Below are 24085 nucleotides of genomic sequence, written 5' to 3'. Positions count from 1 at the left end.
ATAGGAATAATTATTTCTTGTGGAATAAATGAAGCAAAATCTATTCTGGCATTTGGCTAATAGTGCTGCTCTCTGAGATAATACAGGGCCCCCAGTGACTCACTCCGATCGTCTTTCTTTTCCAGCTTCCCTTTGCTCTCATACCCATACTCACATTTACGAGTTTGCGGCCAGTAATGAGTGACTTTGCCAATGGAATGTGAGTATACTCTTCTCTCAGTTCCCCAAAGGGGATGCAGATATGTAGGGGAAAGGTATTTTCATCAAGTGGGCCCGTCAGAGAATGACACGTACAGAGGTACTGTATGCTTTGAGAGATGATCTCTAGAGCTGCCTTCTCTATCCTTGGCTTAGAAAGTGGAGACTGTGAATGTAGTAATGAAGGAAAATACATTTTTCATTTCTGGAAAAAAAAATAAGCTTTTAGGGCTTTAACTCTTCAACTTCACTAACTGAAATTCAAAGCACTTTAATTACATGTTCAATGATCTTAATGAGAAAGGCAGTGTGAGACATATCAGATCCTCACTTCTCACTTGTGACACCAGTGCACATTCAGCCCCTCTCCTTCTGGCCCTAGCCACTGGGTCTAGGTCAGACCTTGTCAGTTAGAGGACACAGTCCTCCACATTGCTGGTTAGGCCTAAGACATCAAATACCAATCGTGAGTTTGGGAGTCCCCAGGTGTGATGGATTGAATTGTGTTCCCCAAAAACCTGTGTTGTAAATCCTAACCTTTGCCTGTGGTTACAATCCCATTTGTGAATGGGCTGTGTTTGTTATGTTAATGAGGCAGGATTAGGGTGTATCTTGAGTCAGTCTCTTTTGAGCTATAAAAAAGATTAAACAAGCAAGCAAGGCAAGCAGAGATGAGGGAAGATTGATGCCAAGCTACATGGAGATCTCCAGGGAACCAGGAAACAAGCTGAAGATACAAGGACCTACCCCCAGGGCCGACAGAGAGAGAAAGCCTTTCCCTAGAGCCAGCACCCTGAATTCGGACTTCTAGCCTCCTAAACTGTGAGAAAATAAATTTCTGTTTGTTAAAGCCATCCACTTGTGGCATTTCTGTTATAGCAGCACTAGATAACTAAGACAGAATTTGGTACCAAAAGAGTGGGGTGCTGCTTTTAACGGATACCTAAAATGTGGAAGTCGTTTTTGAATTGGATAATGGGTAGAGGCTGAAAGAGCCTTGAGGTGCCTAAGAGTAAAAGCATAGATTGCCTTGAAGAGACTACTGGTAGAATTATGGATTCAGGAGGGCTCAGAAGGAACTGAGGGGAGCTATAGAAAAAATCTATAAAGAAAGTGTCATCAGAGGATATACATGGTGCCAGCATCTGGACTTTAAATGTGCTTCTGGTGAGGCTATAAAAGAAAATAATGAACCTGTGATTGGACGTTGGAGGAAGGACGATGCTTTCTACGTAGTGGCAGAGAACTGGCCTGAATGGTGGAATGTAGAATTTTTAAGTGATGAACTTGGGTATCTGGCTGATGAGATTTCTAAGCAAGATCTTAAAGGGGCCACATGGTTTCTCCTTACTGCTTGTAGTAAAATACAAGAGGAAAGAAATAGACTTTAAAATGAACTCTGCAGAATGAAAAAAAAAAAAAAAATTTGGAAGATTCTGTTATAGAAAATGAGGTTGCATGTCCTAGAATTTTCACCAAGGACATGGCTACACAAACTTTTGTTAAAGAGATTAAGCTTGTGACTGATGGATCTAACCTACTACCATGGCAGAGAACTTAGACTGAAGGGGACAGAGAAAGAACGAAAGGAGAGAACATTGTCTGCTTTTGGAATTCTACAGGCAGGAAACAGGCCGAAGAAGCTACATCTGTTGTCCTCTAAGAAAAGAAAAGAACCATCCCTGGAGCAGCTCGGAGATCAGCAAAACTGTTGGAAGGAGCATGGGAAGCAGAGCTGCCACAGTCTCAAAGGATGGGGCCATGGCCTCTGGGGTTTCAAAGGGTGGGGTGATGATCTCCTGGACCTCAAAGCATGGGGTCACAGTCTCCTAAGTTTCAAAGAGTCGGATCTTCACCAACTTAGTTCCAGAGCATGGGGATACTGTTAAGGTGTGCCAGGGAGATGGGGTCCACCATCCAAAGCTGAGAGGGTGGAGCTTCTGTGCCCAAGGGGCAGAAGAGTGGGGCCTGCCGGGGCTGAGGTGTAGGATCACTACTCGGATGGACTAGGGGAATGAGGCCACCCAAAGCCAAGGGAGCAGGGTTTCTGTCCCTGTGGACTTAGAAGGCAGAGCTGAAGCCCAAATGGTCTCAGAGAGGAGAGGATCATTTTCAAGTGATTTGTTCTCCTGGATTTTGGACTGGCTTGGTGCCTGTTAATGCCTTCTTTCCCTCCAGTTTCTTCTGTTTATAATGGAAATGTCTACCTTGTGCCTGTTCCACCATTGTGCTTTGGAAACAGCTTGTAGTCCAGATTTTACAGGCTCACAGATGAAGAGGAATTTTGCCCCAGGATGGAGTACGCCTAGAGTCTCACCCATGTTTGATGTAGATGATTCAGGAGATGAGATTTTGGACTTGCAGTCGATTCAAGACTTTTGGGATGATGTGAAGGGGTGAATGTTTTACATGTGGCAAGGACATGAATTTTTGGTGGCCAGAAGGTAGAATGTTATGGATTGAATTGTGTCCCCTCCAAAAATATGTGTTGTAAATCCTAACCTCTGCCTGTGGTTATAATCCCATTTGTGAATAGGTTGTGTTTGTTAATGAGGCAGGATTATGTTATGTCAGTGAGGATTAGGTTATGTTTATTATGTTAATGAGGCAGGATTAGGGTATGTTTTGAGTCAGATCTCTCTTGAGATATAAAAGCAAGTGAGAAGCAGAGATGGAGGAAGGTAGATGCCACATTACATGAAGATCACCAAGGAACCAAGGAACAGGGACCTTCCCTTAGAGCCAGCACCCTGAATTCAGACTTCCAGCCTCCTAAATTGTGAGAAAATATATTTCTGTTTGTTAAAGCCATCCACTTGTGGTATTTCTGTTATAGCAGCACTAGATGACTAAGACACTAGGGCTTCCCTTACTTCTGACCTGCCGCTTTCCACTACTCCCTCGGGTTTGATGATTCACTAGAACTCATAGGACTCACAGAAAGCACAAAGAAGAGGCTTATAGGGTAAGGTCTGGAAGAGCTAATGAGGAGCTTCCACATCCCCAAAAAGGGACATGCTACTTTCCAATGTGCACTGATGTTTTTCACCAATGAGGAAAACGGTGGAACTTCTGTGTACAGAGCTTTTATTGGGGTCTCATTATGAAATCCCCACGAATCTGTCAGTTTGTTTTACTGTGGTAGCTTGCAGGGTTGCTGCTATACTGGAAGCTATGCCACCAGTATTCAAATACTAACAGGGTCACCCATTGTGGACAGGTTTCAGCTGAGCTTCCAAACTAAGACCAAGAAGGACCTGGCAGTCTACTTCTGACCCAAGCCATGGTGTTTTCAGTCGCCCCATGCATGTGAAAGCTGGACAGTGTATAAGGAACATCAAAGAAGAATTGATACCTTTGAATTATGGTGTTGATAAAGAATATTGAATATACCACGGACTGTCAGAAGAACGAACAAATCTATCTTGAGAGAAGTACAGCCAGAATGCTCCTTAGAAGCAAGGGTGGCAAAGTCTCACATACTTTGGACATGTTATTGGGAGGAACTGGACTCTGGAGAAGGACATCATGCTTGGTAAAGCAGAGGGTCAGCAAAAAAGAGGAAGACCCTCAACAAGATGGATTGACACAGTGGCTACAACAATGAGCTCAAGCGTAGCAATGATTATGAGGATGGCGCGGGACCGGGCAGTGTTTCCTTCTGTAGAATGTGAGGCTGCTGTGTGCTGGAACCTATTTGATGGCACCTACAACAGCAACAACATGATGAAATTCAAACTCCAGCCCTTCCCCCCAGAAGTTGGTCAGTGTCACCATGGGATCTTGAAGCTGGTATATGCCGTGGGTATTTCCAGCCTGACTGGCTCCCACTCAGAAATTACCTTATGAGCATAATCTGTTAGGTTAAGTATGGTCTGGAGCCCTCATCAAAGACAGTTATGATTACTGAGGCAATTATAAGGATTTAGAGGTTATCTATTGGGAACCAAGGATAAAGACCAAATTTCTTGGGCAAAGTTAATGTAAACCCCATAGGCTTGAAGGTAATACCTGTTGTATACAGTTTACAGTATTTTTGTTTCACTCTCCATATCACTAACTTTGGTTCATTTAACGTAATCTGGGATATACGAAGAACGATTTTGCATTCATTTTGAAATGCCCCTTATTTCTCTGTCTTGGTTACCCCACAAAGTGCAGGTTCCTTTTCTGGTTGTGGCCAGGTTAGACTATTCCGCTGCTTGACTGTGCTGATTCTTTTACAGAGGCTGGAGGATTGCAGGCGGAATCTTGGTCCTTATCGTCTGTTCCATCAACATGTACTTTGTAATTGTTTATGTCCAGGAACTAGGGCATGTGGCGTTGTATGTGGTGGCTGCTGTGATCAGCATGGCTTATCTGAGCTTTGTGTTGTACCTGGTAAGTCCAGTTTGGAGGGGATAGGGGCACAGGTATCAGGGATAATGGAGGTGGGCTGACATTCTGAAATGTAGGAACTCGAAAGAGCACGTAACAGCCTACTTCCAAGTTATGAAACAATTTATATGGAATTGTCAGATCAGCTACTTATGAAACAATATTTCTAACCATAAAATTTACCTTGGTTCCTAAAATCTGTTTGTGTCACTTCATTTGGTTTCCATTCTTAATTCTTATCAAGGCAGTATAGTATGTTTGAAGAACTGAAAGAAGGTAGCAGGATAGAGAACGAAGGAGAAGGTGGAGAGTGGTAGAGACGGAGCTTGAGGAGGGGGCCGTGCACCGTGATTAAGAGCTTTAGGGTGGGACACGTGGCTTTGCAGCCCAGTTCCACTACTTACTAGCTATCTAAGAAGGAACTAAGTAAATAGTGTTATTCTCTCACTGGATTATGCTATAGTCATTAGAAAATAATGGTCATGAAAACCATAGCTATGTGGAAAAGGAATGTAAAATTTATTAATACCCAGATTATCAGATTAGATAAACAATTTTAAAGTCTAGAGTAAGATTATGCAAAAATGGTAATAGAAGTTGTCCTAGGGAGGCAGGATTATGGATATATTCTTTTTTCTATTTTCCAATTTTTTGCAAATTTTCTGTAAAATTGGTTGTATTAATTAAAAGCAGCTACGGCAGGAACAAGAAATCCATCTCTGTCCTGTGCGGTGGAAACCCTGGTGGTGTAGTGGTTAAGTGCTACAGCTGCTAACCGAAAGGTTGGCAGTTCAAATCCACCAGGTGCTGCATGGAAACTCTATGGGGCAGTTCTACTCTGTCCTGTGGGGTCCCTGTGAGTCGGAAGTGACTCGACGGCAGCAGGTTAAACTGGTCCTATGCAAGTTTCTGTGAAAAACACAAGGATTGGGAATAGGGATCAGCAGAATTTATGCCCTGTCTGCTGCAGAGAATCCCCTTAAGGATGGAGGCTGGAACCTTGTTGCTGATCTCTAGAATACTTACCTAGTCCCCATGCCTGCCACAGGTTAGGTACCTGAATGAGCAGATCACTTAAGTGGATATTGAAAAATTGTGTCTCGGATTGATAGAGCCCTTCTTTTCTCCTCTCCAATAAACCTTGGTCACACTAACATTATGCTGACCTTTTTTTTTTTTTTATCCATTTAGGGACTTACTCCAAGGAAACCCAAGTAACTGAATATGTCCTTGACAGGAATTGTTTTCAAAATTCAGTATAGAACTTAAGGGAATGCTTCCCTCATGAGAATTGGTTGTGAAGGCCCACTTTTTCCTCAAACTGCCAGTGACTAGTAAGATTGTTGAAGACCCACTTTTAGGGCTAAGGGCTGATTCTAGAGTTGGGTTACTGCTGTTCAGCTCCAAAATAGGAATCTCAGTAAGCAGCTCAGAGACCATTCCAGTTGTATTTGTCAGCCATTCCCCCTGATCTTGAGCACTCTTAGAGGTGAGGAATGAGATAGGACTGAAGGAAAAGTGGTCTTCAGGGAACTCCCAGCCTGATAAAGGAACCAAACCGTAAACACAAATCAGTGGGAACGGTCAGACAGAACCCTGGCAATCAGTACTGAAAATAGAACTGGGGAAATTTTGTGGAGGAGAGCCAGGTCCATTTGAAGGGGGGTTGAGGTTGGGGGAATGACTTGTGCAATCCTTGGTGGTAGAAGACAGGCAAAGCTGGATGTTAAAGGAAGGGAGCAGGGTTGCCTCTGAGCAGTGCAGTGTGAACAATCATTGTGGGCAAGGGGTCTTGAGAGAGGCTGGGTGAATGATGACCATGTTTTATCTTTTCAGGGTTGGCAATGTTTGATTGCACTGGGCATGTCCTTCCTGGACTGTGGGCACACGGTAAGCATCTCTAAAGTCCTGCTGACCGAAGAAGCCACCAATGGCTATACTAAGTAAACACGGACTGGATCAGTTTGTCTGTCCTCTGCAGGTAGCCATCAGAGCCAGTGTGTTTCTATGGTTTACTGTGTGAACATAGCTAAAAGTATGTGCTGTTGCACAGAGATCACTTAGGATTCAACTGTATGTTGGGAAAGACTTTGTTTCATACATGTTTGGAAGATGGAACTTAACTTTCTTCCTCTCCTCCTAACCTGGGAACTAGATTAGGTAGGATCTTTGAAAAGCTGACAGTTGCTGCTGTCACTCCAACACTAAACTCTTAATTAGCTGCTCAAGGGCCACCTTGTTTTACCCTTTTGAGAGATAATCCTCTATACATGATTCTTAAGCAGTCTGTATGTTAAAAAGTATTGTATTTGGAAAAATGTAATAAATTTTTCACAATATAAACTACAGTATGGGTATGCAAATTTAATCAAAAGATGTTGGATTTTAAAAAGCTGAGAAATACTTTTCTTTTGCATACCCTTTCACTTATGTTAATTATAAAATATAAAAACTTAGCTAGAGTGGTTTCATCCATGTTAAGTATAAAATGAAGAGATATCTACCTCTATCAAGCTCAGGATTCTTTTAACTTTTTCCCACTTTAAATTTCTCAGTGGAAGTTGACAGAGGTGAGAAAGCATAAAGAAGGTGGAAAATAGATAAATAGCAAAACCTGCCTGTAGGTGGTGGTTACTAATCACCTTCCGAAGAGTTTCCTCAGAGAGCGAGCACGAAAGCTTAGAAGGATTCCCTTCTTGGGAGTCCTGATTTTAATAACCTTCATGTTAGTATAGGGCTTTCCTGATGATGTTTCCTCTCAGGCACATAGTTGTTAAGCCTCCACCGTCCTCCAGGAGGGTGGTGATAGAAGATGGTAGAATTTGTGAACTGGTGTTCTCATGAGACTTTGGGTGCTTGGAAGGGGTGGGGAGAAAAAACTCAAAAGGAGAAGAAGAGCCATCTGCATTATTCCTAGAGGCCACCTCTCAGCAGAATCATGTTTTTGCTGAAGCATCATCCTGCTTCTTGTCCAAGAGGACTTGCAAGGCAATCTCAGGAGCAATGGACCTAAACGTTGCAAAGCTCTCTCTCAGTAAGGTTGTACTGGCCTACCTCTCTTCACCTATTCCCTCCTAAGGGAAAACTTTGAGACCAGATGGTGGAGCTCTGGAGTCAGAGGAAATGAGTGTTTTCAGCCTGAAGCTGCAACTTTTAACTTCAGCCCCTTCTGACATTTTTACATGTGGAGCCTGAAACTATGTGATTATCTCAAGTCAAATCACGTTTATCTGGTGGAAATAGTCAAAAGTCTTTTATGGCCATTGACTTGGTGAGAACATGGGAATGACATTAAGGGACTTACCATTTTTGGAACTTCCTTCCGGAGTCCGGATTTATGTTCTATGTTCATCTGAGCCCCCCAAAGCATTATAGCTGATAATTTTGCACACCGTCAAAAATACAGACTGGATGAGTTGTCTTCCATAAGGTACCAAGGGCAAACCACTATGTTTCACTGACCATGTGTTTATATGTTATAGTAATGTAGTAAGTAATTATAGCACAAGACCATGAATGATGAGTCCTCTCTTTCCTCCTTGTATCCACCCCTCCCCACCTACCATCATTCCCCAAATTTGTCCTAAGGGAACTCTGAAGATATTGGGGACTGACATTTTAAGCTCTCATCTGCAGTGCTTGAAGGCCAGACTGACAAAAAATTCTCTGTAAATATGGTAGCGCAACATTTACCTTTGCACTCGGTCTCAGATTCTCAACAACAGAATTAATAAAATTTAGAAAAAAAACCACCCACTCCCGTACATTATTCCATTTGATCCTCACACATAGAAGGTATATATCAACTAGTATTCTGGGTGCAATAAACACTATTTAGAACTGAAGTCTTCCAATGCCAGCATGTGTAGTGCGTTTTTGGCAGTGTGTTCGTGTGGAGTATTTAAGGACATACAGTTGTACTTTGTGTAAATTGGTCCTTGTTCTCTTTAAATGTGACATGAAATAACTGCGCTGCTGCAGCCATGTTGGGAATTAACAGGGAGGGGAAGAGTGGCAGTGTGGCTCCTGTGAGGACCTGCTAGTGGTGTTAAGGAGCGGTTACAACTGAGCTTTTCAGTGTCCATTTAACCATGTGTAAACTTGGTTTATAATTAAAAAAAGATTCTTTTTCCAAATTGGTTTCCTGGGTATTTTTTTTTTTAATCTTGAAATTACTTTATTAATGAGGTCTCCACAACTTTGATACAGAAGTATTGAAACTTCAACTACCACCTGGAATGACATATTAAACCCACACTGCTGGTGATCATCTCTTAAGAAAGGATAGAGAAATAAGTGGGTTTAGTCCTCAGAAGACTTGGATTAATTAAAGACAGTTTACCCACTTAGTCAAATGGCCTTGCTAAACATCACATCATTACCATGTTTGAACTTGAAAAATATTTTTTCTGACTTTCTCTACTATAAACATTTTTCTATATTTGTAGTCTTGTTTCATTACAGAAATAGGCTTTTAAGATCTATAGCCAAAACAAAACCAAAGCAATTGCTGTCAAATCAGTTTTGACTCAGTGACTCTATAGGACAAAGTAGAACTGCCCCACAGGATTTCCAAGGAGCAGCTGGTGGATTTGAACCGCTGACCTTTTGGTTAGCAGCTGAGCTCTTAACCACTGTGCCACCAGGGCTCCAAGTTCTATATATGCTGCCGGTAAAAATCATTGAATATTTAAAAAGAGAAACCAAAGTTGTTTAGCCTAGAAGAGAATGAGCACTGACAGACCTGATGCAGATGGGAATACTGACACCATTCGATAAAGACAAAGCTCAGGCACGGGGAACTCCTGGCGCCCATTAGAAGCGTGGCGGGAAAATCTGTCCGCGCTTAGTTTGTCCCACGAGCGTCGCTGGAACTGCATACTCCCTTTCCCTGCTGCAAGCTTTCCCTGCCTGTATCAACAGGAGCTGAACACTAACACCATAGAAGTAGTCTGGGAAGAATTTTGTTCTGCATGCTGTCCGTCCTTGTTTAACTCTCCCTTCTTGATTTGGGTTTAATTTCATAACTAAAAAAGGATGCAAAAACATTTGAAGATCCTGATTTGAGACATTTCCTGTAGCTCTGCCCTCTGGGATGCCTTCTGGTCCTTCATTGGGTAGAACCAGTGAATGTAAACGTGTCAGCTTCTCAGCGCCTTAGCTTAGGAATGTCAAAATGGCAAACGTAAATTACTCTGTGCCAGTCCTGGTCTGAGCACTGTTATCTCAGTTAATCCTTACAACAAGAGGGTTAGATCTCTTTATATGAACAAGGCAACTGAAGGACCAAAAAGGAAAATAACTTGCCCAAGATCATACCACTAATAAATGGGCAATTGGCATTTGAACTTGAGTAGCTTAACTCCAGACCCCACATTTCCAATCTCAAACCACAGTATTAACGTACAGTATTTTTGTTTTATACCCTTCATGCTGGATTCAGATGCCAAACTTTGTTGTTTAGCAGAAGCAGGCAGTACTTTAAACAAAAGTAACAATACATGGAAGCATTTTCTTGATAACTCTGTTGTTAGGTGTCATCAAGTCGATTCTGACTCTTAAGACCGTATAGGACAGAGTAGAATTGCCCCATAGGGTTTCCAAGAAGCAGTTGGTGGATTTGAGCTGCTGACCTTTTGGTTAGCAGCCGAGCTCCTAACCACTATGCCACCAGGGCTCCAACTCTGATTAGTGCTAGAATAAAAAACCCATTGCTGTCAAGTCGGTTCCGACTCATAGCAACCCTATAGGACAGAGTAGAACTGCACCATAGAGTTTCCAAGGAGTGCCTGGTAGATTCAAACTGCCCACCTTTTGGTTAGCAGCCGAAGCTCTTAACCACTATGCCAGCACGGTTTCCAGTGCTAGAATATTTTAATATATTTCAACTCAGATGTTGCCAACTGGTAGACTAATTTTGTTTGGCCATATGCTAAATGAAAATAAATAAATTTGAATGCTTTTGGCAGAGACAGAGAAGGGCAGGGCTCTCTCTATGGTCTTACCCCAGCAATAGTTAATGAGTTTACCCATTGGCATTACCCATCTGCCCTTGAAAATGCTTTAAGCTTTCTAATCCTATGCCATTTAGGCCCATTTCTCATTGCCTCATCCAAATGATATTCTGGAATTAATAATACAACTCTTACATGATAAAGTCCACCAACTTAGCTCACTTGGGAAAAAAGCTGCAACGAATTGTCAGTTCACTTGACAACTGCTGTTAGTTACTGAAGACTAAGGTATAGGACCCTAAAGTGAATAAGGAGGCTGAGATCTGAAGACACAAGCTGAAGTCTGAAGAACTGTGTCCCTTCCAGCATGGCTCAGTATTTTCCTAGCCCACAATTTGGGAATAGTTTTTGTTTTTAATCTTGGGCTCCATTTGATATATATTATCCTCACATAATCATCACAACAAGTATGTGAGGTATACAGGGCAATTTGTAATGTGTTAAAAATACATGTTTATTGAAGACTAAAATGAGATAGTATGTTAGAAGGGTTGGCATTTCCAACCCAAAAAAAACTCCATTGAGTCAATTCCACCTCAGCGACCTGGAGGAGAGTAGATCGCTCCTTTAGGGTTTCCGAGGCTATAAGCTTTACGGAAGCAGACTACCACATCTTTTTACCGTGGAGCCTCTGGTGGGTTCCAACCACCGATCTTTCAGTTAGCCGAGCGCATAACCACTGTGCCACCAGGGCTCCTGACATTTTCAAATATTGCATTTATTCTCATTTTACAAATAAGTTCAGTAAGGCTCTAGGAGGATACATGCCTTGCTCAAGGTCATAGACGTGGTGGAGTTGGGGCTTCAACCCAGATTTTCCAGTGTCGGTGCCTCTGTACCAGGAACACTTCCTTCCTACAGAGTCGTCTGCGTTCTTCATTAACAGAGTTAGACTGGTAGTGTCAAGGAGGGACAACATTCCTATACTCTTAAGTAGTAACAGTCCGGCTAAAATGAGACTCAGTGATTGTTCTAGTCATGTGTAGGCAGAGGAGAGAAAGAGTAGTAAGAAATACAGATTCACAGATGCCAACATAAACCAGGAGTGGGGTTTGGGAATGTTTTTGAAAGCAGCCAAGGTGATTCTGATTCCAGCTGACAAACATATGGGACCCATGGCTCATCTCTTCATTTAAACAAACAAACCAGTTGCCTTTGATTCAATTCCAACTCATGGCAACTCCGTGTGGGTCAGAGTAGAACTGCTCCATAGGATTTTCAGTGGCTAGTTTTTCAGAAGTAGATCACTTGGCCTTTCTTCTGAGGCTCCTCTGGGTGGAGTCAAATCGCCAGCTTTTCGGTTAGCAGCCAAGCACGTTAACCATTTGTAATACCCAGGAAGTCCAGTGTACATGGTACTAAAGTAAAAAAGCACTTGATACCTGCTTGCACTCGTTAGGATCAGAAGAACCCACCCTGTATCAGAGTGTATCACAAGAATAGTCAAAGTGATAATTTTGCCGAGGGCAGTTGACACTAGCTCGATCCTTAACTATTTCAACTTCTAGCTATTATTTTACGCATCAGAAACCATTCATGCCTCTAAATTTCTTTTTGGAAATAAAAATCAGTATAGCAGTACTAGAAAAAGGTCTAAGTTGATACGCAGATTATAGGTGCTTAAATGCCAATTTAAATACTTAAAACATTTGAAAATTGGTCTAACCCTCTTCCATCTTTTTGTCCTTAGTACCATCTGGGATTGACAGCTCAGCCTGAACTCTACCTTCTGAACACCGTGGATGCTGACTCACTTGTATCTAGATGACTGACAGCCTGAGAGACTATATAAGAACAACTTTCTTTAAGCCCTGTTGTGCCAAGTGTCCTGTTACATATATTTGTTTAGTTCAGAGGTGAGTTTTGTTCAAACATCTTGAACAAAAGGCACAAATTTCCTCTTGGGAGGGTGATAAAAGCTCACAGCTGTAAGTGTACGTCAGAGAACCATCCGCCTTACAACAGCCACATATCAGCCAGAGTTAAGTAATTGGCCTTGTGATGGCCACACACCCCTATGGGCTTGTGTCTTGACTTCTGGGATATAAAAAATATGTATGTATATATATTTATGTACCTGAACATATCAGTTTGGGTAGAGTTTTTAAGATTATATAAAATCGATAAATCTTTTGTATTTTCTTAAAAATACTGTTCCGATAAATCAGATATTTGGTTTGGATAACAAGAAAGAAAAAGGACTGATGTTCTTTTTCAAAATGAACTGGTCAGATTGACTACCTTTTAATGTGATGCTCTACTATGCCAGTTAAAGTTTACCTCAACTTTAATCAATCAGGTTACATCCCTGTTATCTACTGATACTGGCCCATTCTTTCTGGAGAACCATTTCTTCTATTTGCCAGTCATATTAACCCTGATTATCAGCCAGGGTTCGATAAAATCAATTTTATTCTGCTCGTTGTAGCTTTTCTTGAATTTTTTTCTAGTTATTAAACAGATTTTTTATCATGGTATTTGCCAAAGAGCTTAATACTTAGTAATATGTAAGATCCCAAAGCCATATTTTAACCAATAATCGGTTCTGTGTTGTATTGTAACTCAGCCCATTCTGGTATTCATGTTTTAGGTGTAAACAGAAGAAAACATCTAAAGCTTAACTTTGTAAATACCAACATAAGATAATGGAGGTAGTCTGGTCTCTCAAGTGTGGATAGCCCTACCATATCTCTTGTACCTGTTTTTCCCATTTCAAGGTTCAAAGTCTATTTCCAGGAGTAACTAATATTTATGTTGTTGAATCTCCTAAGGGCATGCTGAGCATCTCCCTTTATAATATTTATACCAAGTAATATTAGATTAGAACTAGACTGGGAATTAGAAGACTGCATGTCACAAACTGCCTGCCTAAATGTAGGTTGTAGATTTTTTTTTTGACTGTCTTCCTAACCAGGATTTTTTTTTTCTTTAAAATTTTTATAGTAAAAACTTCAATATTTAAAAATTGAAAGCTTTCTCATAATTATCTGATCTGGCAACACTGGGCCCACATTCCTGCATGGAAGTACAGTTGGCTGGAACTGAATGGCAGCTGCCTTCTTGAAATGGCCTATCCTCCCCATTTCCTTCCAGCCCCAAAGACATGGAGTCTGCAGACCCTGCAGCCTTTGTGTGACTTTGAGCAAATCACTCCTCTTTCGGTACCAAAGTGAGTGTCTGAACTCTCCACCTTATTTTAAAAGTTTTAACTTTCCAATAAGATGTATTTAATTTTTTTTTTTTTAGTTCAGACATTGCCTATTTTCATTTATAATGGCTTGGCCCTCTACGTGGCAAGGCTTTTTGTAAAAAGATACATGAAAATTCCCTCATGTCTACTTCAGGGGCCTGTGAAACTTCTGATAGTAAGAGCGGTAGCCCTGCAACCCAGGCTAGAGTCCTTCTGATCTTAAAATTGAGACCTAGTTAACATCACTTACAAGCTTTCACTTGGAAAGAGGCTCTAGAATGAGTTTCAGTGTTCTGGTTTCTTTTTACCCGAAGATAACTCTAGAGGAACCAATTTGTTGGATCCCCCAGCCCCTCTCTGGGCAATTTTGTTTATTGATAGTTTCAGGTGTTTTGGAAAAGGAACTAAAGGCAAAAATAAAATGGACCCTAATGTCCTTTTGCAACTCATAAAAAAGTGAAGTGGTTGGTTAAACTGAGGTTAAGTACTTGCTTAATTTCTATAGCTCTTCTCCATTCTAGGAACAGACTAGTGTTTACAAATATACCTCTTAGGTCACACAACTCTTATATCCAGAAAACTTGATAGTAAAGCTTGAATCACACTAAAACCAGTAGGGGAGACTGACGTCTCAAGAGTGAGTCTGGGGTAAATTTTTTACTAAGTTAAGAACACTTAATCATTTTCTAATTTATAGTTTACAGATCTGGATTTCCATATCAAATATGGTTCTTGTAGATATTAATATATTCAATTTTGAGATTAACCTAGGTTGCATATGCTCAATTCTTGAGGTTTAACACTATGGAGTCAGTCTGTAATAGGATGCTCTGACAATATAGGCACAGAATATCAGAAAAATGCAAGTAAATAATTGGTATTAAGCAGCTGCTGCTACATAACTGGGGCGGGGGGGCTAATAAAAGGCAATCAGAGCATATCCAGGCACGTGGAATAGTTTCATTAGCAAGTGAGGCATCAGGGGTTACAGTATCCAATGAAAATAGTCTTCTCAATTTCAAACATTAAGCCCACAAAGCTTTGCCCAGGAAGTATTTTGCAAATTCAGGTACAGTATATTATCTATTTGTAGGGTCTTCCTGCAATGACTGTCCCCCTTTACCCAAGCTAAAGAGGGTAAATGAGCATCTTTTACACTTCCTAACCCTTCTCCAAGTGTAATTTTATGTCTTAATTTAAACATAATTTGTGGGTTCTCATGCATAGCTACCCTCAATAAATGCTTTGCATTGCTTTTTTCAAGCAATAAAAATATTATTTTGTTTCCTTCAGAGTATGATTAGAAAATGCTGGAGCCAATCTGGCTTTGTGAGATAGGCCAGTTTCTAAATAAACACTTCTGTTAAAATGTTTTAATGCTGAGCATATATTGAGATTGGAATCTTTCCAGGAGCCTGCTTAGAAATATGTTTTCATTGCACAGTCAACATGAAGGAATGACTGTGTCTAGGCCAACTGTTCTCAATTTCCCTGACCTTCATGGAACATCTTAGATCCAGCTGCTGAGATATTTACTCCAGTGGAATAAAGCAGTTGTCTATTTTCCAAAGAGGACAGCGTTGACCAAAATATATGCACTTTTTGGTGGCACTTGAAGAGCCTCAGGATAGGCACAGATAGCAACTTTTAAAATAATTACTTATGCTAATGAGAGAAGTGTATATAATACACAGAACAGCCTGATAATATCTAGAATGGAGACATATTTTCAGATACTCCTAAATCTTTCCCTTCCGCAACTACTGAACTTCCCCTTCCTGTCAGCTTAATCCTCCCCTATAGGAGACACTGAGGAAAACACCATAGGTCATCTTACAATGCAGCGAAAAAATGTTTTTGGATTTCTTTCGTAGGCTTGGAGTCTTAGGGAGTAAGCCTGAGCCAAGACAGTTATGACTTCAGCAAAGTCTGGTTACTTTTTTTAGAATCCTATTTTTTTATGACGGTTAGAGAAGTGTTTGAGGCCACAGATACACTTAACGTTTAACATCTACTTTGAACAGTGTTCTACCAGGTTAATAATAGTCCTTCCAGACTAGATTCTTTCACCCTGCAACAGTACTGCCATCTGGGAGAAATGGGATTTGTAGCAGTTTACCTTTGTACTCCTAGAAATCTGTTCAAGAAATAGAAAAATACACAGATATTTAATTGTTAAGCATTTATCTTTGCAGTAAAATAGTCAAGTTTCCATATTAGAGTGAGGAGTAGAGTGGTGGACAAACTTTAAATAACAACATATCTATTCTTCTCTGATACAATTGCTGGTCACTCTAAAAAAGAGTTTATGAAAGCCTCAATTACATGACCCTGTTTGGGGAGAATTAAGCATATGGAGTGTTAAGAATGGAGTATTGCATTTAAAATGGAGATAGAAAGTTTTTCTGTAGCTATTATTTAACTACTACTTTGCAGATTGGTTTGGCATAATATAGATTATTTTCTTGCATTAAGTAGGAAATAACGCTAAATGTTAGAAAATCATGTCCTGGGTTTTGAAAGATGCCAACAAAGGGTCTTTCTGAGTTATTTATGATTGTTGATTTAGAAGCTAACTTTTTAAAACTTTGAGGCACAATATACCAAAGCCATGAGAATTCTGTCTGATACTTTTGCAGTGTAATTTGCTACTATGAAAAATTCATTCCTCCTAATAAACAGTTTTCAGAAGCCTTCTTGTCTGTCTTTTTCCAGCCAGTAGCTTCATTTTTTAGTCACACTGAAGAATCGAGGTTTGATGTAATCCTTGTACATGGAATAGAGAACACCTAGAAACATAAAGATGTATACCAGTAAATAGCACATCCATGGGAAACAAACACTGAAATCTTCCCACCGGTTGTTTTCTGAAATTAGCCTATAATTTAAAAACAAACAAAAATCTTCCACCTTATTAATTTTTGATTTAGACATTACAGGTGGCCCCAGAAAAAACAAAACAGAACTAAGAGCCCTTTAAGAGCTGTATGAATCCGAATTGATCATGTTGCTCTGTCATCCTAAAGTTTGGATTTTAAAATACTGTTGAAAAGAACTAGGAAACTGGGCAGATTTTACCAGATACTAAGATAAAAAATGAAGAACATCATGCTTGGTAAAGTAGAGGATCAGCAAAAAGAGGAAGACCCTCAATGAGATAGATTGACACAGTGGCTATAACAATGGGCACAAACATAGCAATGATTATGAGGATGGTGCAGGACCGGGCAGTGTTTTCTTTCTATGTACATAGGGCCGCTATGAGTCAGAACCGACTGCATGACACCCAACAACAAGATAAAAAATAGCCAGCTCAATCAAGCATTTATTCAGTATCTGATTGTGCTCAGGATCCTTGGGAAAACAAAGGCGAAAAGCTCTAGTCCCTGCTTCTAGTAGTTGACAGTCTAGTAGGTGAATTAAAGGTCCCTGCTGGTGCACTGGAAACCCTGGTGGCGTAGTGGTTAAGTGCTACAGCTGCTAACCAAAAGGTCGGCAGTTCAGATCCACCAGGCGCTCCTTGGAAACTCTGTGGGGCACTTTGTCCTACAGGGTCGCTATGAGTCAGAATCGACTCGACAGCAACAGGTTTGCTTTAGGTTTTTGGCTGGTGCAGTGGTTAAGAGCTCAGCTGCTAACCAACAGGTCAGCAGTTTGAACCCACCGGCTGCTCCTTGGAAACCCTATGGGACAGTTCTACTCTGCCCTGTAGGGTCGTTATGAGTAGGAATCAACTCCACGGTTATGGGTTTGGTTTTTTGGGTTCGGTTTTTTTTTAGCCATGAATTTAGGCAGATGAGATGTATATATGGCTTCTATAAAGATGAAAAAAAAAATTTTTTTTTTTTTTATAAAGATGAGGTCATGCAGAAAGGGGGATGTAGCCAAGAGAAGTCGCCTGGGGACTAAAGTAGCTGCTTCAGTGAATTTCAGGAATACCAGCACATGTTCATAAACAAAAGCAAGCTAAAGAGTCATGTAGATTTAAACTACATACAACTCACTCCCTCCCGCATCTCAGCAAGGCTTCAGTTTATCTGGTAGGTTGCCTAAATTAAACCTTTATTCCATTTTCCTTCTGCTTTCTTTCTACCAGAAACCCTGCTGTCATAGTAGTTATGAGCAACAGCTGCTAACCAGAAGGTCGGCAGTACGATTCCACCAGGTGCTCCTTGGAAACCTTATGGGGCAGTTCTACCCTGTCCTATAGGGTCGTTACGAGTCGGAATCGACTCGACAGCAGTGGGGTTTTTTTGTTTGTTTGTTTCCTTTCTATCAGTACTCGTTAACTTCTTCACCAAAGAATGAACACAGGAGAAAGGGTGGGTAAATTAGTAGTTCTCACATCTCAATATGATAGCAATGTGAGGCAGGTGTCTAATGAAAAATATTATAAGTATAGACAGGAATGTTTTTTAACTTGAATCATTCTAGTACCTGTGGAAAGATCATTTTCAGATTCAGAAGGAATTATAGGACTCTTTTCCCTGTCCTTTGACTTGTTGTTGTTAGTTGCCATTGAGTCTGCTCCAACTTATGATGACTTTGTGTCCAACAGAACAAAATTCTGCCTGGCCCCATGCCGCCCTCATAATTGTTGGCATGCTTGAGTTCATTGTTGCCTTCCAGCCCAGGGGGCTTATCTTCCAGCACTGTATCGGACAATATTGTGTTGTGATCCGTATGGTTTTCATTGGCTGGTTTTTGGAAGTCGATCTTCCTTGTTTGTCTTAGTCTGGAAGTTCTGTTGAAACCTGTTCACCATGGGTGATCCTGCTGGTATTTGAAATACCGGTATCATAGCTTCCAGCATCATAGGAACATGCAAGCTACCACAGAACAGCAAACTGACAGACAGATGGTGGCTTATTAGATACAGATGATTCTTCCCTCTTGCCTACCCCTCAAATGTTGGCACTCCCTGGAGTTCTGATTTCAGCTCTTTTCTTACCTAATTCATGCCTGTTGCTTCACTTACCAACTGTATGCTGCTCGTTTCCCTAAGTTAGATCACTCTTCTGAGTGCCAGACCTATATATTCATTGTATATGTAACGTTTCCATTGTATGCTGTATCCCATAGGAAAGGGGTCTCTAAACTTTTTTTTTTAATAATACTTTATTGTGTTTCAGTGAGAGTTTTCACAGCCAGTTAAGTTCCCATTTAACAATTTCTACATAAATTATTCAGTGACATTGATTACATTTTTCACAATGTGCTAACATTCTTATGCCATTCTGGTTGTCATGTGAGTTTTTTTTTTTTTCCTTCTAAATTTTATGTTGTTGTTGAGAATATACACAGCAAAACATACACCAATTCATCAGTTTCTATGTGTACAATTTAGTAACATCGATTACATTCTTTGAGTTGTGCAACCACTCTCATCCTCCTTTTCTGAATTGTTCCTCCCACCATTTACATAAACTCACTGCCCCCTAAGGTTCCTATCTAAACTTTCTGGTGGCTGTTGGCAATTTGATCCCATATAGATAGTTCTTAAAAAGAGGATAATGCTCAAGGCAGACCTTTTTTATTAGTTAACCAAAATAGTTTGGCTTTAAGAAGACTTCAAGGGATTTTTTTTATATATATATAATTTTTATTGTGCTTTAAGTGAAAGTTTACAAATCAGGTCAGTCTCTCTCACAAAAACCCATATACACATTGCTACACACTCCCAATTACTCTCCCCCCTAATGAGACAGCCTGCTCTCTCCCTCCATTTTCTCTTTTTGTGTCCATTTCGCCAGCTTCTAACCCCCTCCACCCTCTCACCTCCCCTCCAGGCAGGAGATGCCAACATAGTCTCAAGTGTCCACCTGATCCAAGAAGCTCACTCCTCACCAGCATCCCAAGGGATATTTTTGGTTTAAGTTTAAAAATTATCTCAGTTCAAAAATAGTTTCAGGGGTTCATCCACCCTCCATGGCTCCAGAAAGTCTAGAGTCCACGAAAATTTGAAATTCTGTTCTGCATTTCTCCTCTTTTGATCAGGATTCTTGTATAGAATCTCAGATCAAAATATTCAGTAATGGTAGCCAGGCACCATCCAGTTCTTCTGGATTCACTTGAAAAGGATGCAGTTATTCATGGAGGCAATTAGCCACACATTCCATGTCCTCCTCCTATTCCTGACTCTCCTTCTTCCTTTGTTGCTCCAGGTGAATGGAGAGTAATTGTTGTGTGTTGGATGACCACTTACAAGCTTTTAAGACCCCAGGTACTACGCAACTAACTAGGAGGTAGAACACAAGCACTAAACATGTTATTAGGCCAATTAACTGGGATGTCCCATGAAACCATGACCCTAAACCTTCAAACCAAGGAACCAAATCTTATGATATGTTTGGTTGTACAGAAGTTGTGTGTCATTGTTGTAAATATATCTATCATAGAACTTTTGCCAATTTAACTTTTTACAGGTGTACAGCTTATTGACAGAAATTACAGTAATTGGCTGTACAGTCCTACCCTTAATCAGTGTGATTTTCTATCACCGTTAACTCCCCTTTTCTCCCTCCCTTCCGCCCTTGGTAACTACTAATAAATTTTGTTCTCTGTACATTTGCATTTTCTTGTCTTTTTGTATAAGCAACCAGAAAAACCAAACCCATTGCCCTCGAGTCAATTCCAACTCATAGCAACCCTATAGGACAGAGTGAAACTGCCCCATAGTGTTTCCAAGACTGTAAATCTTTATGGAAGCAGACTGCCACATCTTTCGCCCACAGAGCAGCTGGCAGGTTCAAACTGCCAACCTTTTGGTTAGCAGCCAAGCACTTAACTAGGGATCCTTTATAAAATAAGGTCATACAATATTTATCCTTTTGTGATTGGCTTATTTCACTCAGCATATCTTCAAGCTCCATCCATACTGTAGCAGTATCAAGACTTCATTCCTCCTACTGGCTGAGTAGTACTCCATTGTATATATGTACCACATTTTGCTTATTCATTTATCTGTTGATGGGCATTTAGATTGTTTCCACCTTTTGGCTATTGTCAGTAGCACTGCAGTGAACATTGGTGTATGCATCTCTTTTTGAGTCTTTGCTTTTAAGTCTTTTGGGTATACAATTAGGAGTGGAATTGCTGGGTCATATGGTAGTTAGGAGTGGAATTGCTGGGTCATATGGTAGTTCTATTTTTAGTTTTTTGAGGAACCACCATACTGTTTTCCATGACGGCTGTACCATTTTGCATTTCTACCCGTAATGGATAAGGGTTCAAATTTCCCCACATCCTTGCCAGACACTTTGCTGTGTTTTGTTTTGTTTTTTTTTAAATCTTAACCATCCTAGTAGGAGTGAAATGATATCTCATTGTGGTTTTGATATGCATCTCTCTGATGGCTGATAACACTGAGCATCTTTTTATGTGTTTGGTGGCTATTCGAATGTACTCTTTGGTGAAATGTCTGTTCAGGTCCTTTGCCTATTTTATGATTGGGTTGCCTTTTTGTTGTTAAGTTGCTGAAGTTTTATATATATGTTTTGGTTATTAGATTCTTGTCAGATATATGGTTTCTGGAAATATTCTCCCAGTCGGTAGCTTGTCTTTTCATTTTTTTTGTAAAGTCTATTGATGAACAAAAGCTTTTAATTCTTATGAGGTCCCCAGTTATTTATTTTGTCTTTTGCTGTTTGTGCTTTTGTTATTAGAGAATCCATTGTTGAAAGCTAGGCCTGACAGCGTTGCCCCTGCTTGTTCTCAGAATTTTATGGTTTTAGTTTGCACATTTAGGTCCTTAATCCATTTTGAATTTGAGGCATGGATCCTGTTTCATTTTTCTGCATGTGGAAATCCAACTTTTCCAGCACCATTTATTGAAGAGACTCTTCTTTCCCCATTGAATGGACTTAGCACCCTTGTCAAAAATCAGTCGACAATAGATGTATGGGTTTATTTCTGGACTCTCAATTCTATCCCATTGGTCTCTATTATTATATCAGTACCTGGTTGTTTTGATTACTGTAGCTGTATAGTATGTTTTAAATGAGTCCTGCTACTTTGTTCTTCTCTTTCAACATTGTTTTAGCTATTCAGGGCCTCTTGCCATTCCATGTAAAGTTGAGGATTGGTTTTCCTATTTCTGTAAAGAAGGCTGTTAGAATTTGGATCGGATTGCATTGGTCTCCAAACTTTTAAATTATACATAAGAAGATATGTTGAGCATGCCTCTCAAAATGTGCATTTATTTGTAAATAATATAAAGTACTATAGTCAATCTATGTATTAGTAAAGCTTTTTGTTTTTAAGATAAAAATATTTTTTTCTCACATCTCCATGGGTATAAGTATTCTAATTTGGAGATATCTGCCCATAGGCAATCAGTCAGTATAATATAAAGTTAAGAGTTCAGGCTCTGGAGTAGATTGCCTGTGTGACTTTAAACAAGTAACTTTTTCTCTCTAGATCTCAGTTTCTCCATCTGTAAAATGGAATAAAAACAGTACCTAACATAATAGGGAAACCCTAGTGGCTGCGTGCTGTGGCTGCTAACCAAAAGGTCAGCAGTTCAAATCCATCAGGCACTCCTTGAAAACTCCATGGGGGCAGTTCTACTCTGTCCTATAGGGTCACTATGAGTTGGAATCAACTCGACGGCAATGGGTAATGGGTAGCCTCATAGGGTATTTACTGTGATACATGATATATAAAACAGAGTGGCTGGCACATAGTAAGCACTGATTAGTGTTAGCTATTCCAGAACACTTAATTGTGCTCATGAGGAACCTGTACATACCAAAAGGTAGTCATTCAAGCAGAACAAGCAGATACTGCATAGTTTAAAATTAGAAAAGGTGTACATCAAGGTTGTATCCTTTCACCATATATATAAATGGCGTGGGGGTGGTACCTGACCTCCTCTAACTTCACAAGGGGGAAGGAGAATCAAGATCAACAGCCCAAGGCTGATTCCTATGAGGCAGAGTTCAGACATGTCTCTTCTGTCTGTCACCTTTACCAATTCTGAAACCAGACATCCCTCCCACAGCACTCCCTACTTCTCTGCTGGATTTGGTAATTCATTGCAGTGGCCACACAGAACCCACAGTCAATACTCATGATTATGGGGTTTATTAGGGAAGTAACAGTTACAATTAAGGCTCAGGAACACTCAGGGTACAGTTCTTGCATCAGGACAGCCTCCTTCTCAGCCGTGCTTAAAGGCGCACCTCTCCCTGGCCCTTGGCCTCTGCCCAAAGGCACTCAGCTTTCTCTCTCCATGGGCCCGGAAGCCCACCACTGTCTCCTGCTGCCAAGTCTCTGCTGCCAGCTCTCGCTTCCTTCAGTGTTACAGCTCTCTCTCTGTCTGTCACCTGGTTCTAGGAGGTCCTCAGCACAGGGATCCCAGGTCCAAAGGATGTGCTGGCTCCTGGCTGTTCTTCCTTAGTGGTGGTAGGATCTTCTCTTTCCTGCCCCTGGGGTGCCTCATTTCAAACCCAGTGGAATGGCAAAACTGACCAATCCCTTTAGTAGGCCACAATCACCCTATCACACAGTCCCACCCAGTCACTTGTGTGGGAGTTACAAACCGTGCCAAGAAAGGCCACACAAAAGGGGTCCATCGTACCACACCATACTTATTCACTCTGTATGCTGAGCAAATAATACAAGAAGCTGGACTATATGAAGAAGAATGCGGCATCAGGATTGGAGGAAGACTCATTAACAACCTGCGTTATGCAGATGACACAACCTTGTTTGCGGAAAGTGAAGAGGACTTGAAGCACTTACTGATGAAGATCAAAAACTACAGCCTTCAGTATGGATTGTACCTCAACATAAAGAAAACAAAAATCCTCACAACTGGACCAATAGGTAACATCATGATAAATGGAGAAAAGCTTGAAGTTGTCAAGGATTTCATTTTCCTTGGATCCACAATCAAGGCCCATAGAAGCAGCACTCAAGAAATCAAACAGAGCAGGCATTAGGGGGAGAGTAATTTGGACTATGTAGCAAGGTGTATGTAAGTTTTTTTGTGAGAGACTAACTGGATTTGTAAACTTTCACTTAAAGCACAATAAAAATTATATTTAAAAAAATCAATGTTTTGATTGAGCACATCTCTGCAAAAGACCTCTTTTAGGACTAAAGTGTTGCTGATCCAAACCATGGTATTTTCTGTCACCTCATATGCATGTGAAGGCTGGATGATGAACAAGGAAATCTGAGGAAGAATTGATGCCTTTGAGTTATGGTGTTGGCAAAGAACATTGAATATAACATGGACTGCCAGAAAAATGAACAAATCTGTCTTGAAAGAAGTATAGCCAGAATGCTCCTTAGAAGCAAG

General features: G+C 40.6%; 2 protein-coding genes across 8 annotated transcripts in view; one reads left to right on the top strand and one right to left on the bottom strand.

The window, feature by feature from the left end:
- The window catches only part of SLC11A2 (solute carrier family 11 member 2), a 68684-nt gene that overhangs the window by 23124 nt on the left and 21475 nt on the right, over positions 1-24085 (top strand). For 3 of the 7 annotated variants that reach the window (XM_049883134.1, XM_049883136.1, XM_049883135.1), the window contains exons 14-17: positions 126-199; positions 4425-4578; positions 6412-6465; positions 12280-15141. In XM_049883134.1, the coding sequence (XP_049739091.1) occupies positions 126-199; positions 4425-4578; positions 6412-6465; positions 12280-12357 (360 nt within the window). In that variant the 3' untranslated portion in view covers positions 12358-15141. The other 4 variants (XR_007517205.1, XM_049883137.1, XM_049883138.1 and 1 more) reach the window with 4 other exon arrangements.
- The window catches only part of HIGD1C (HIG1 hypoxia inducible domain family member 1C), an 88087-nt gene continuing 79125 nt past the window's right edge, over positions 15124-24085 (bottom strand). The window contains exon 4 of the mRNA XM_049883165.1: positions 15124-16568. Within this exon, the coding sequence (XP_049739122.1) occupies positions 16504-16568 (65 nt within the window). The 3' untranslated portion in view covers positions 15124-16503. The remainder of the gene's footprint in view (positions 16569-24085) is intronic.

This window comes from Elephas maximus, chromosome 4 (assembly GCF_024166365.1).
Source record: "Elephas maximus indicus isolate mEleMax1 chromosome 4, mEleMax1 primary haplotype, whole genome shotgun sequence".
In the NCBI taxonomy this organism is placed as follows: Eukaryota; Metazoa; Chordata; class Mammalia; order Proboscidea; family Elephantidae; genus Elephas; species Elephas maximus.
This window is presented reverse-complemented; position numbering and strand designations above follow the sequence as displayed.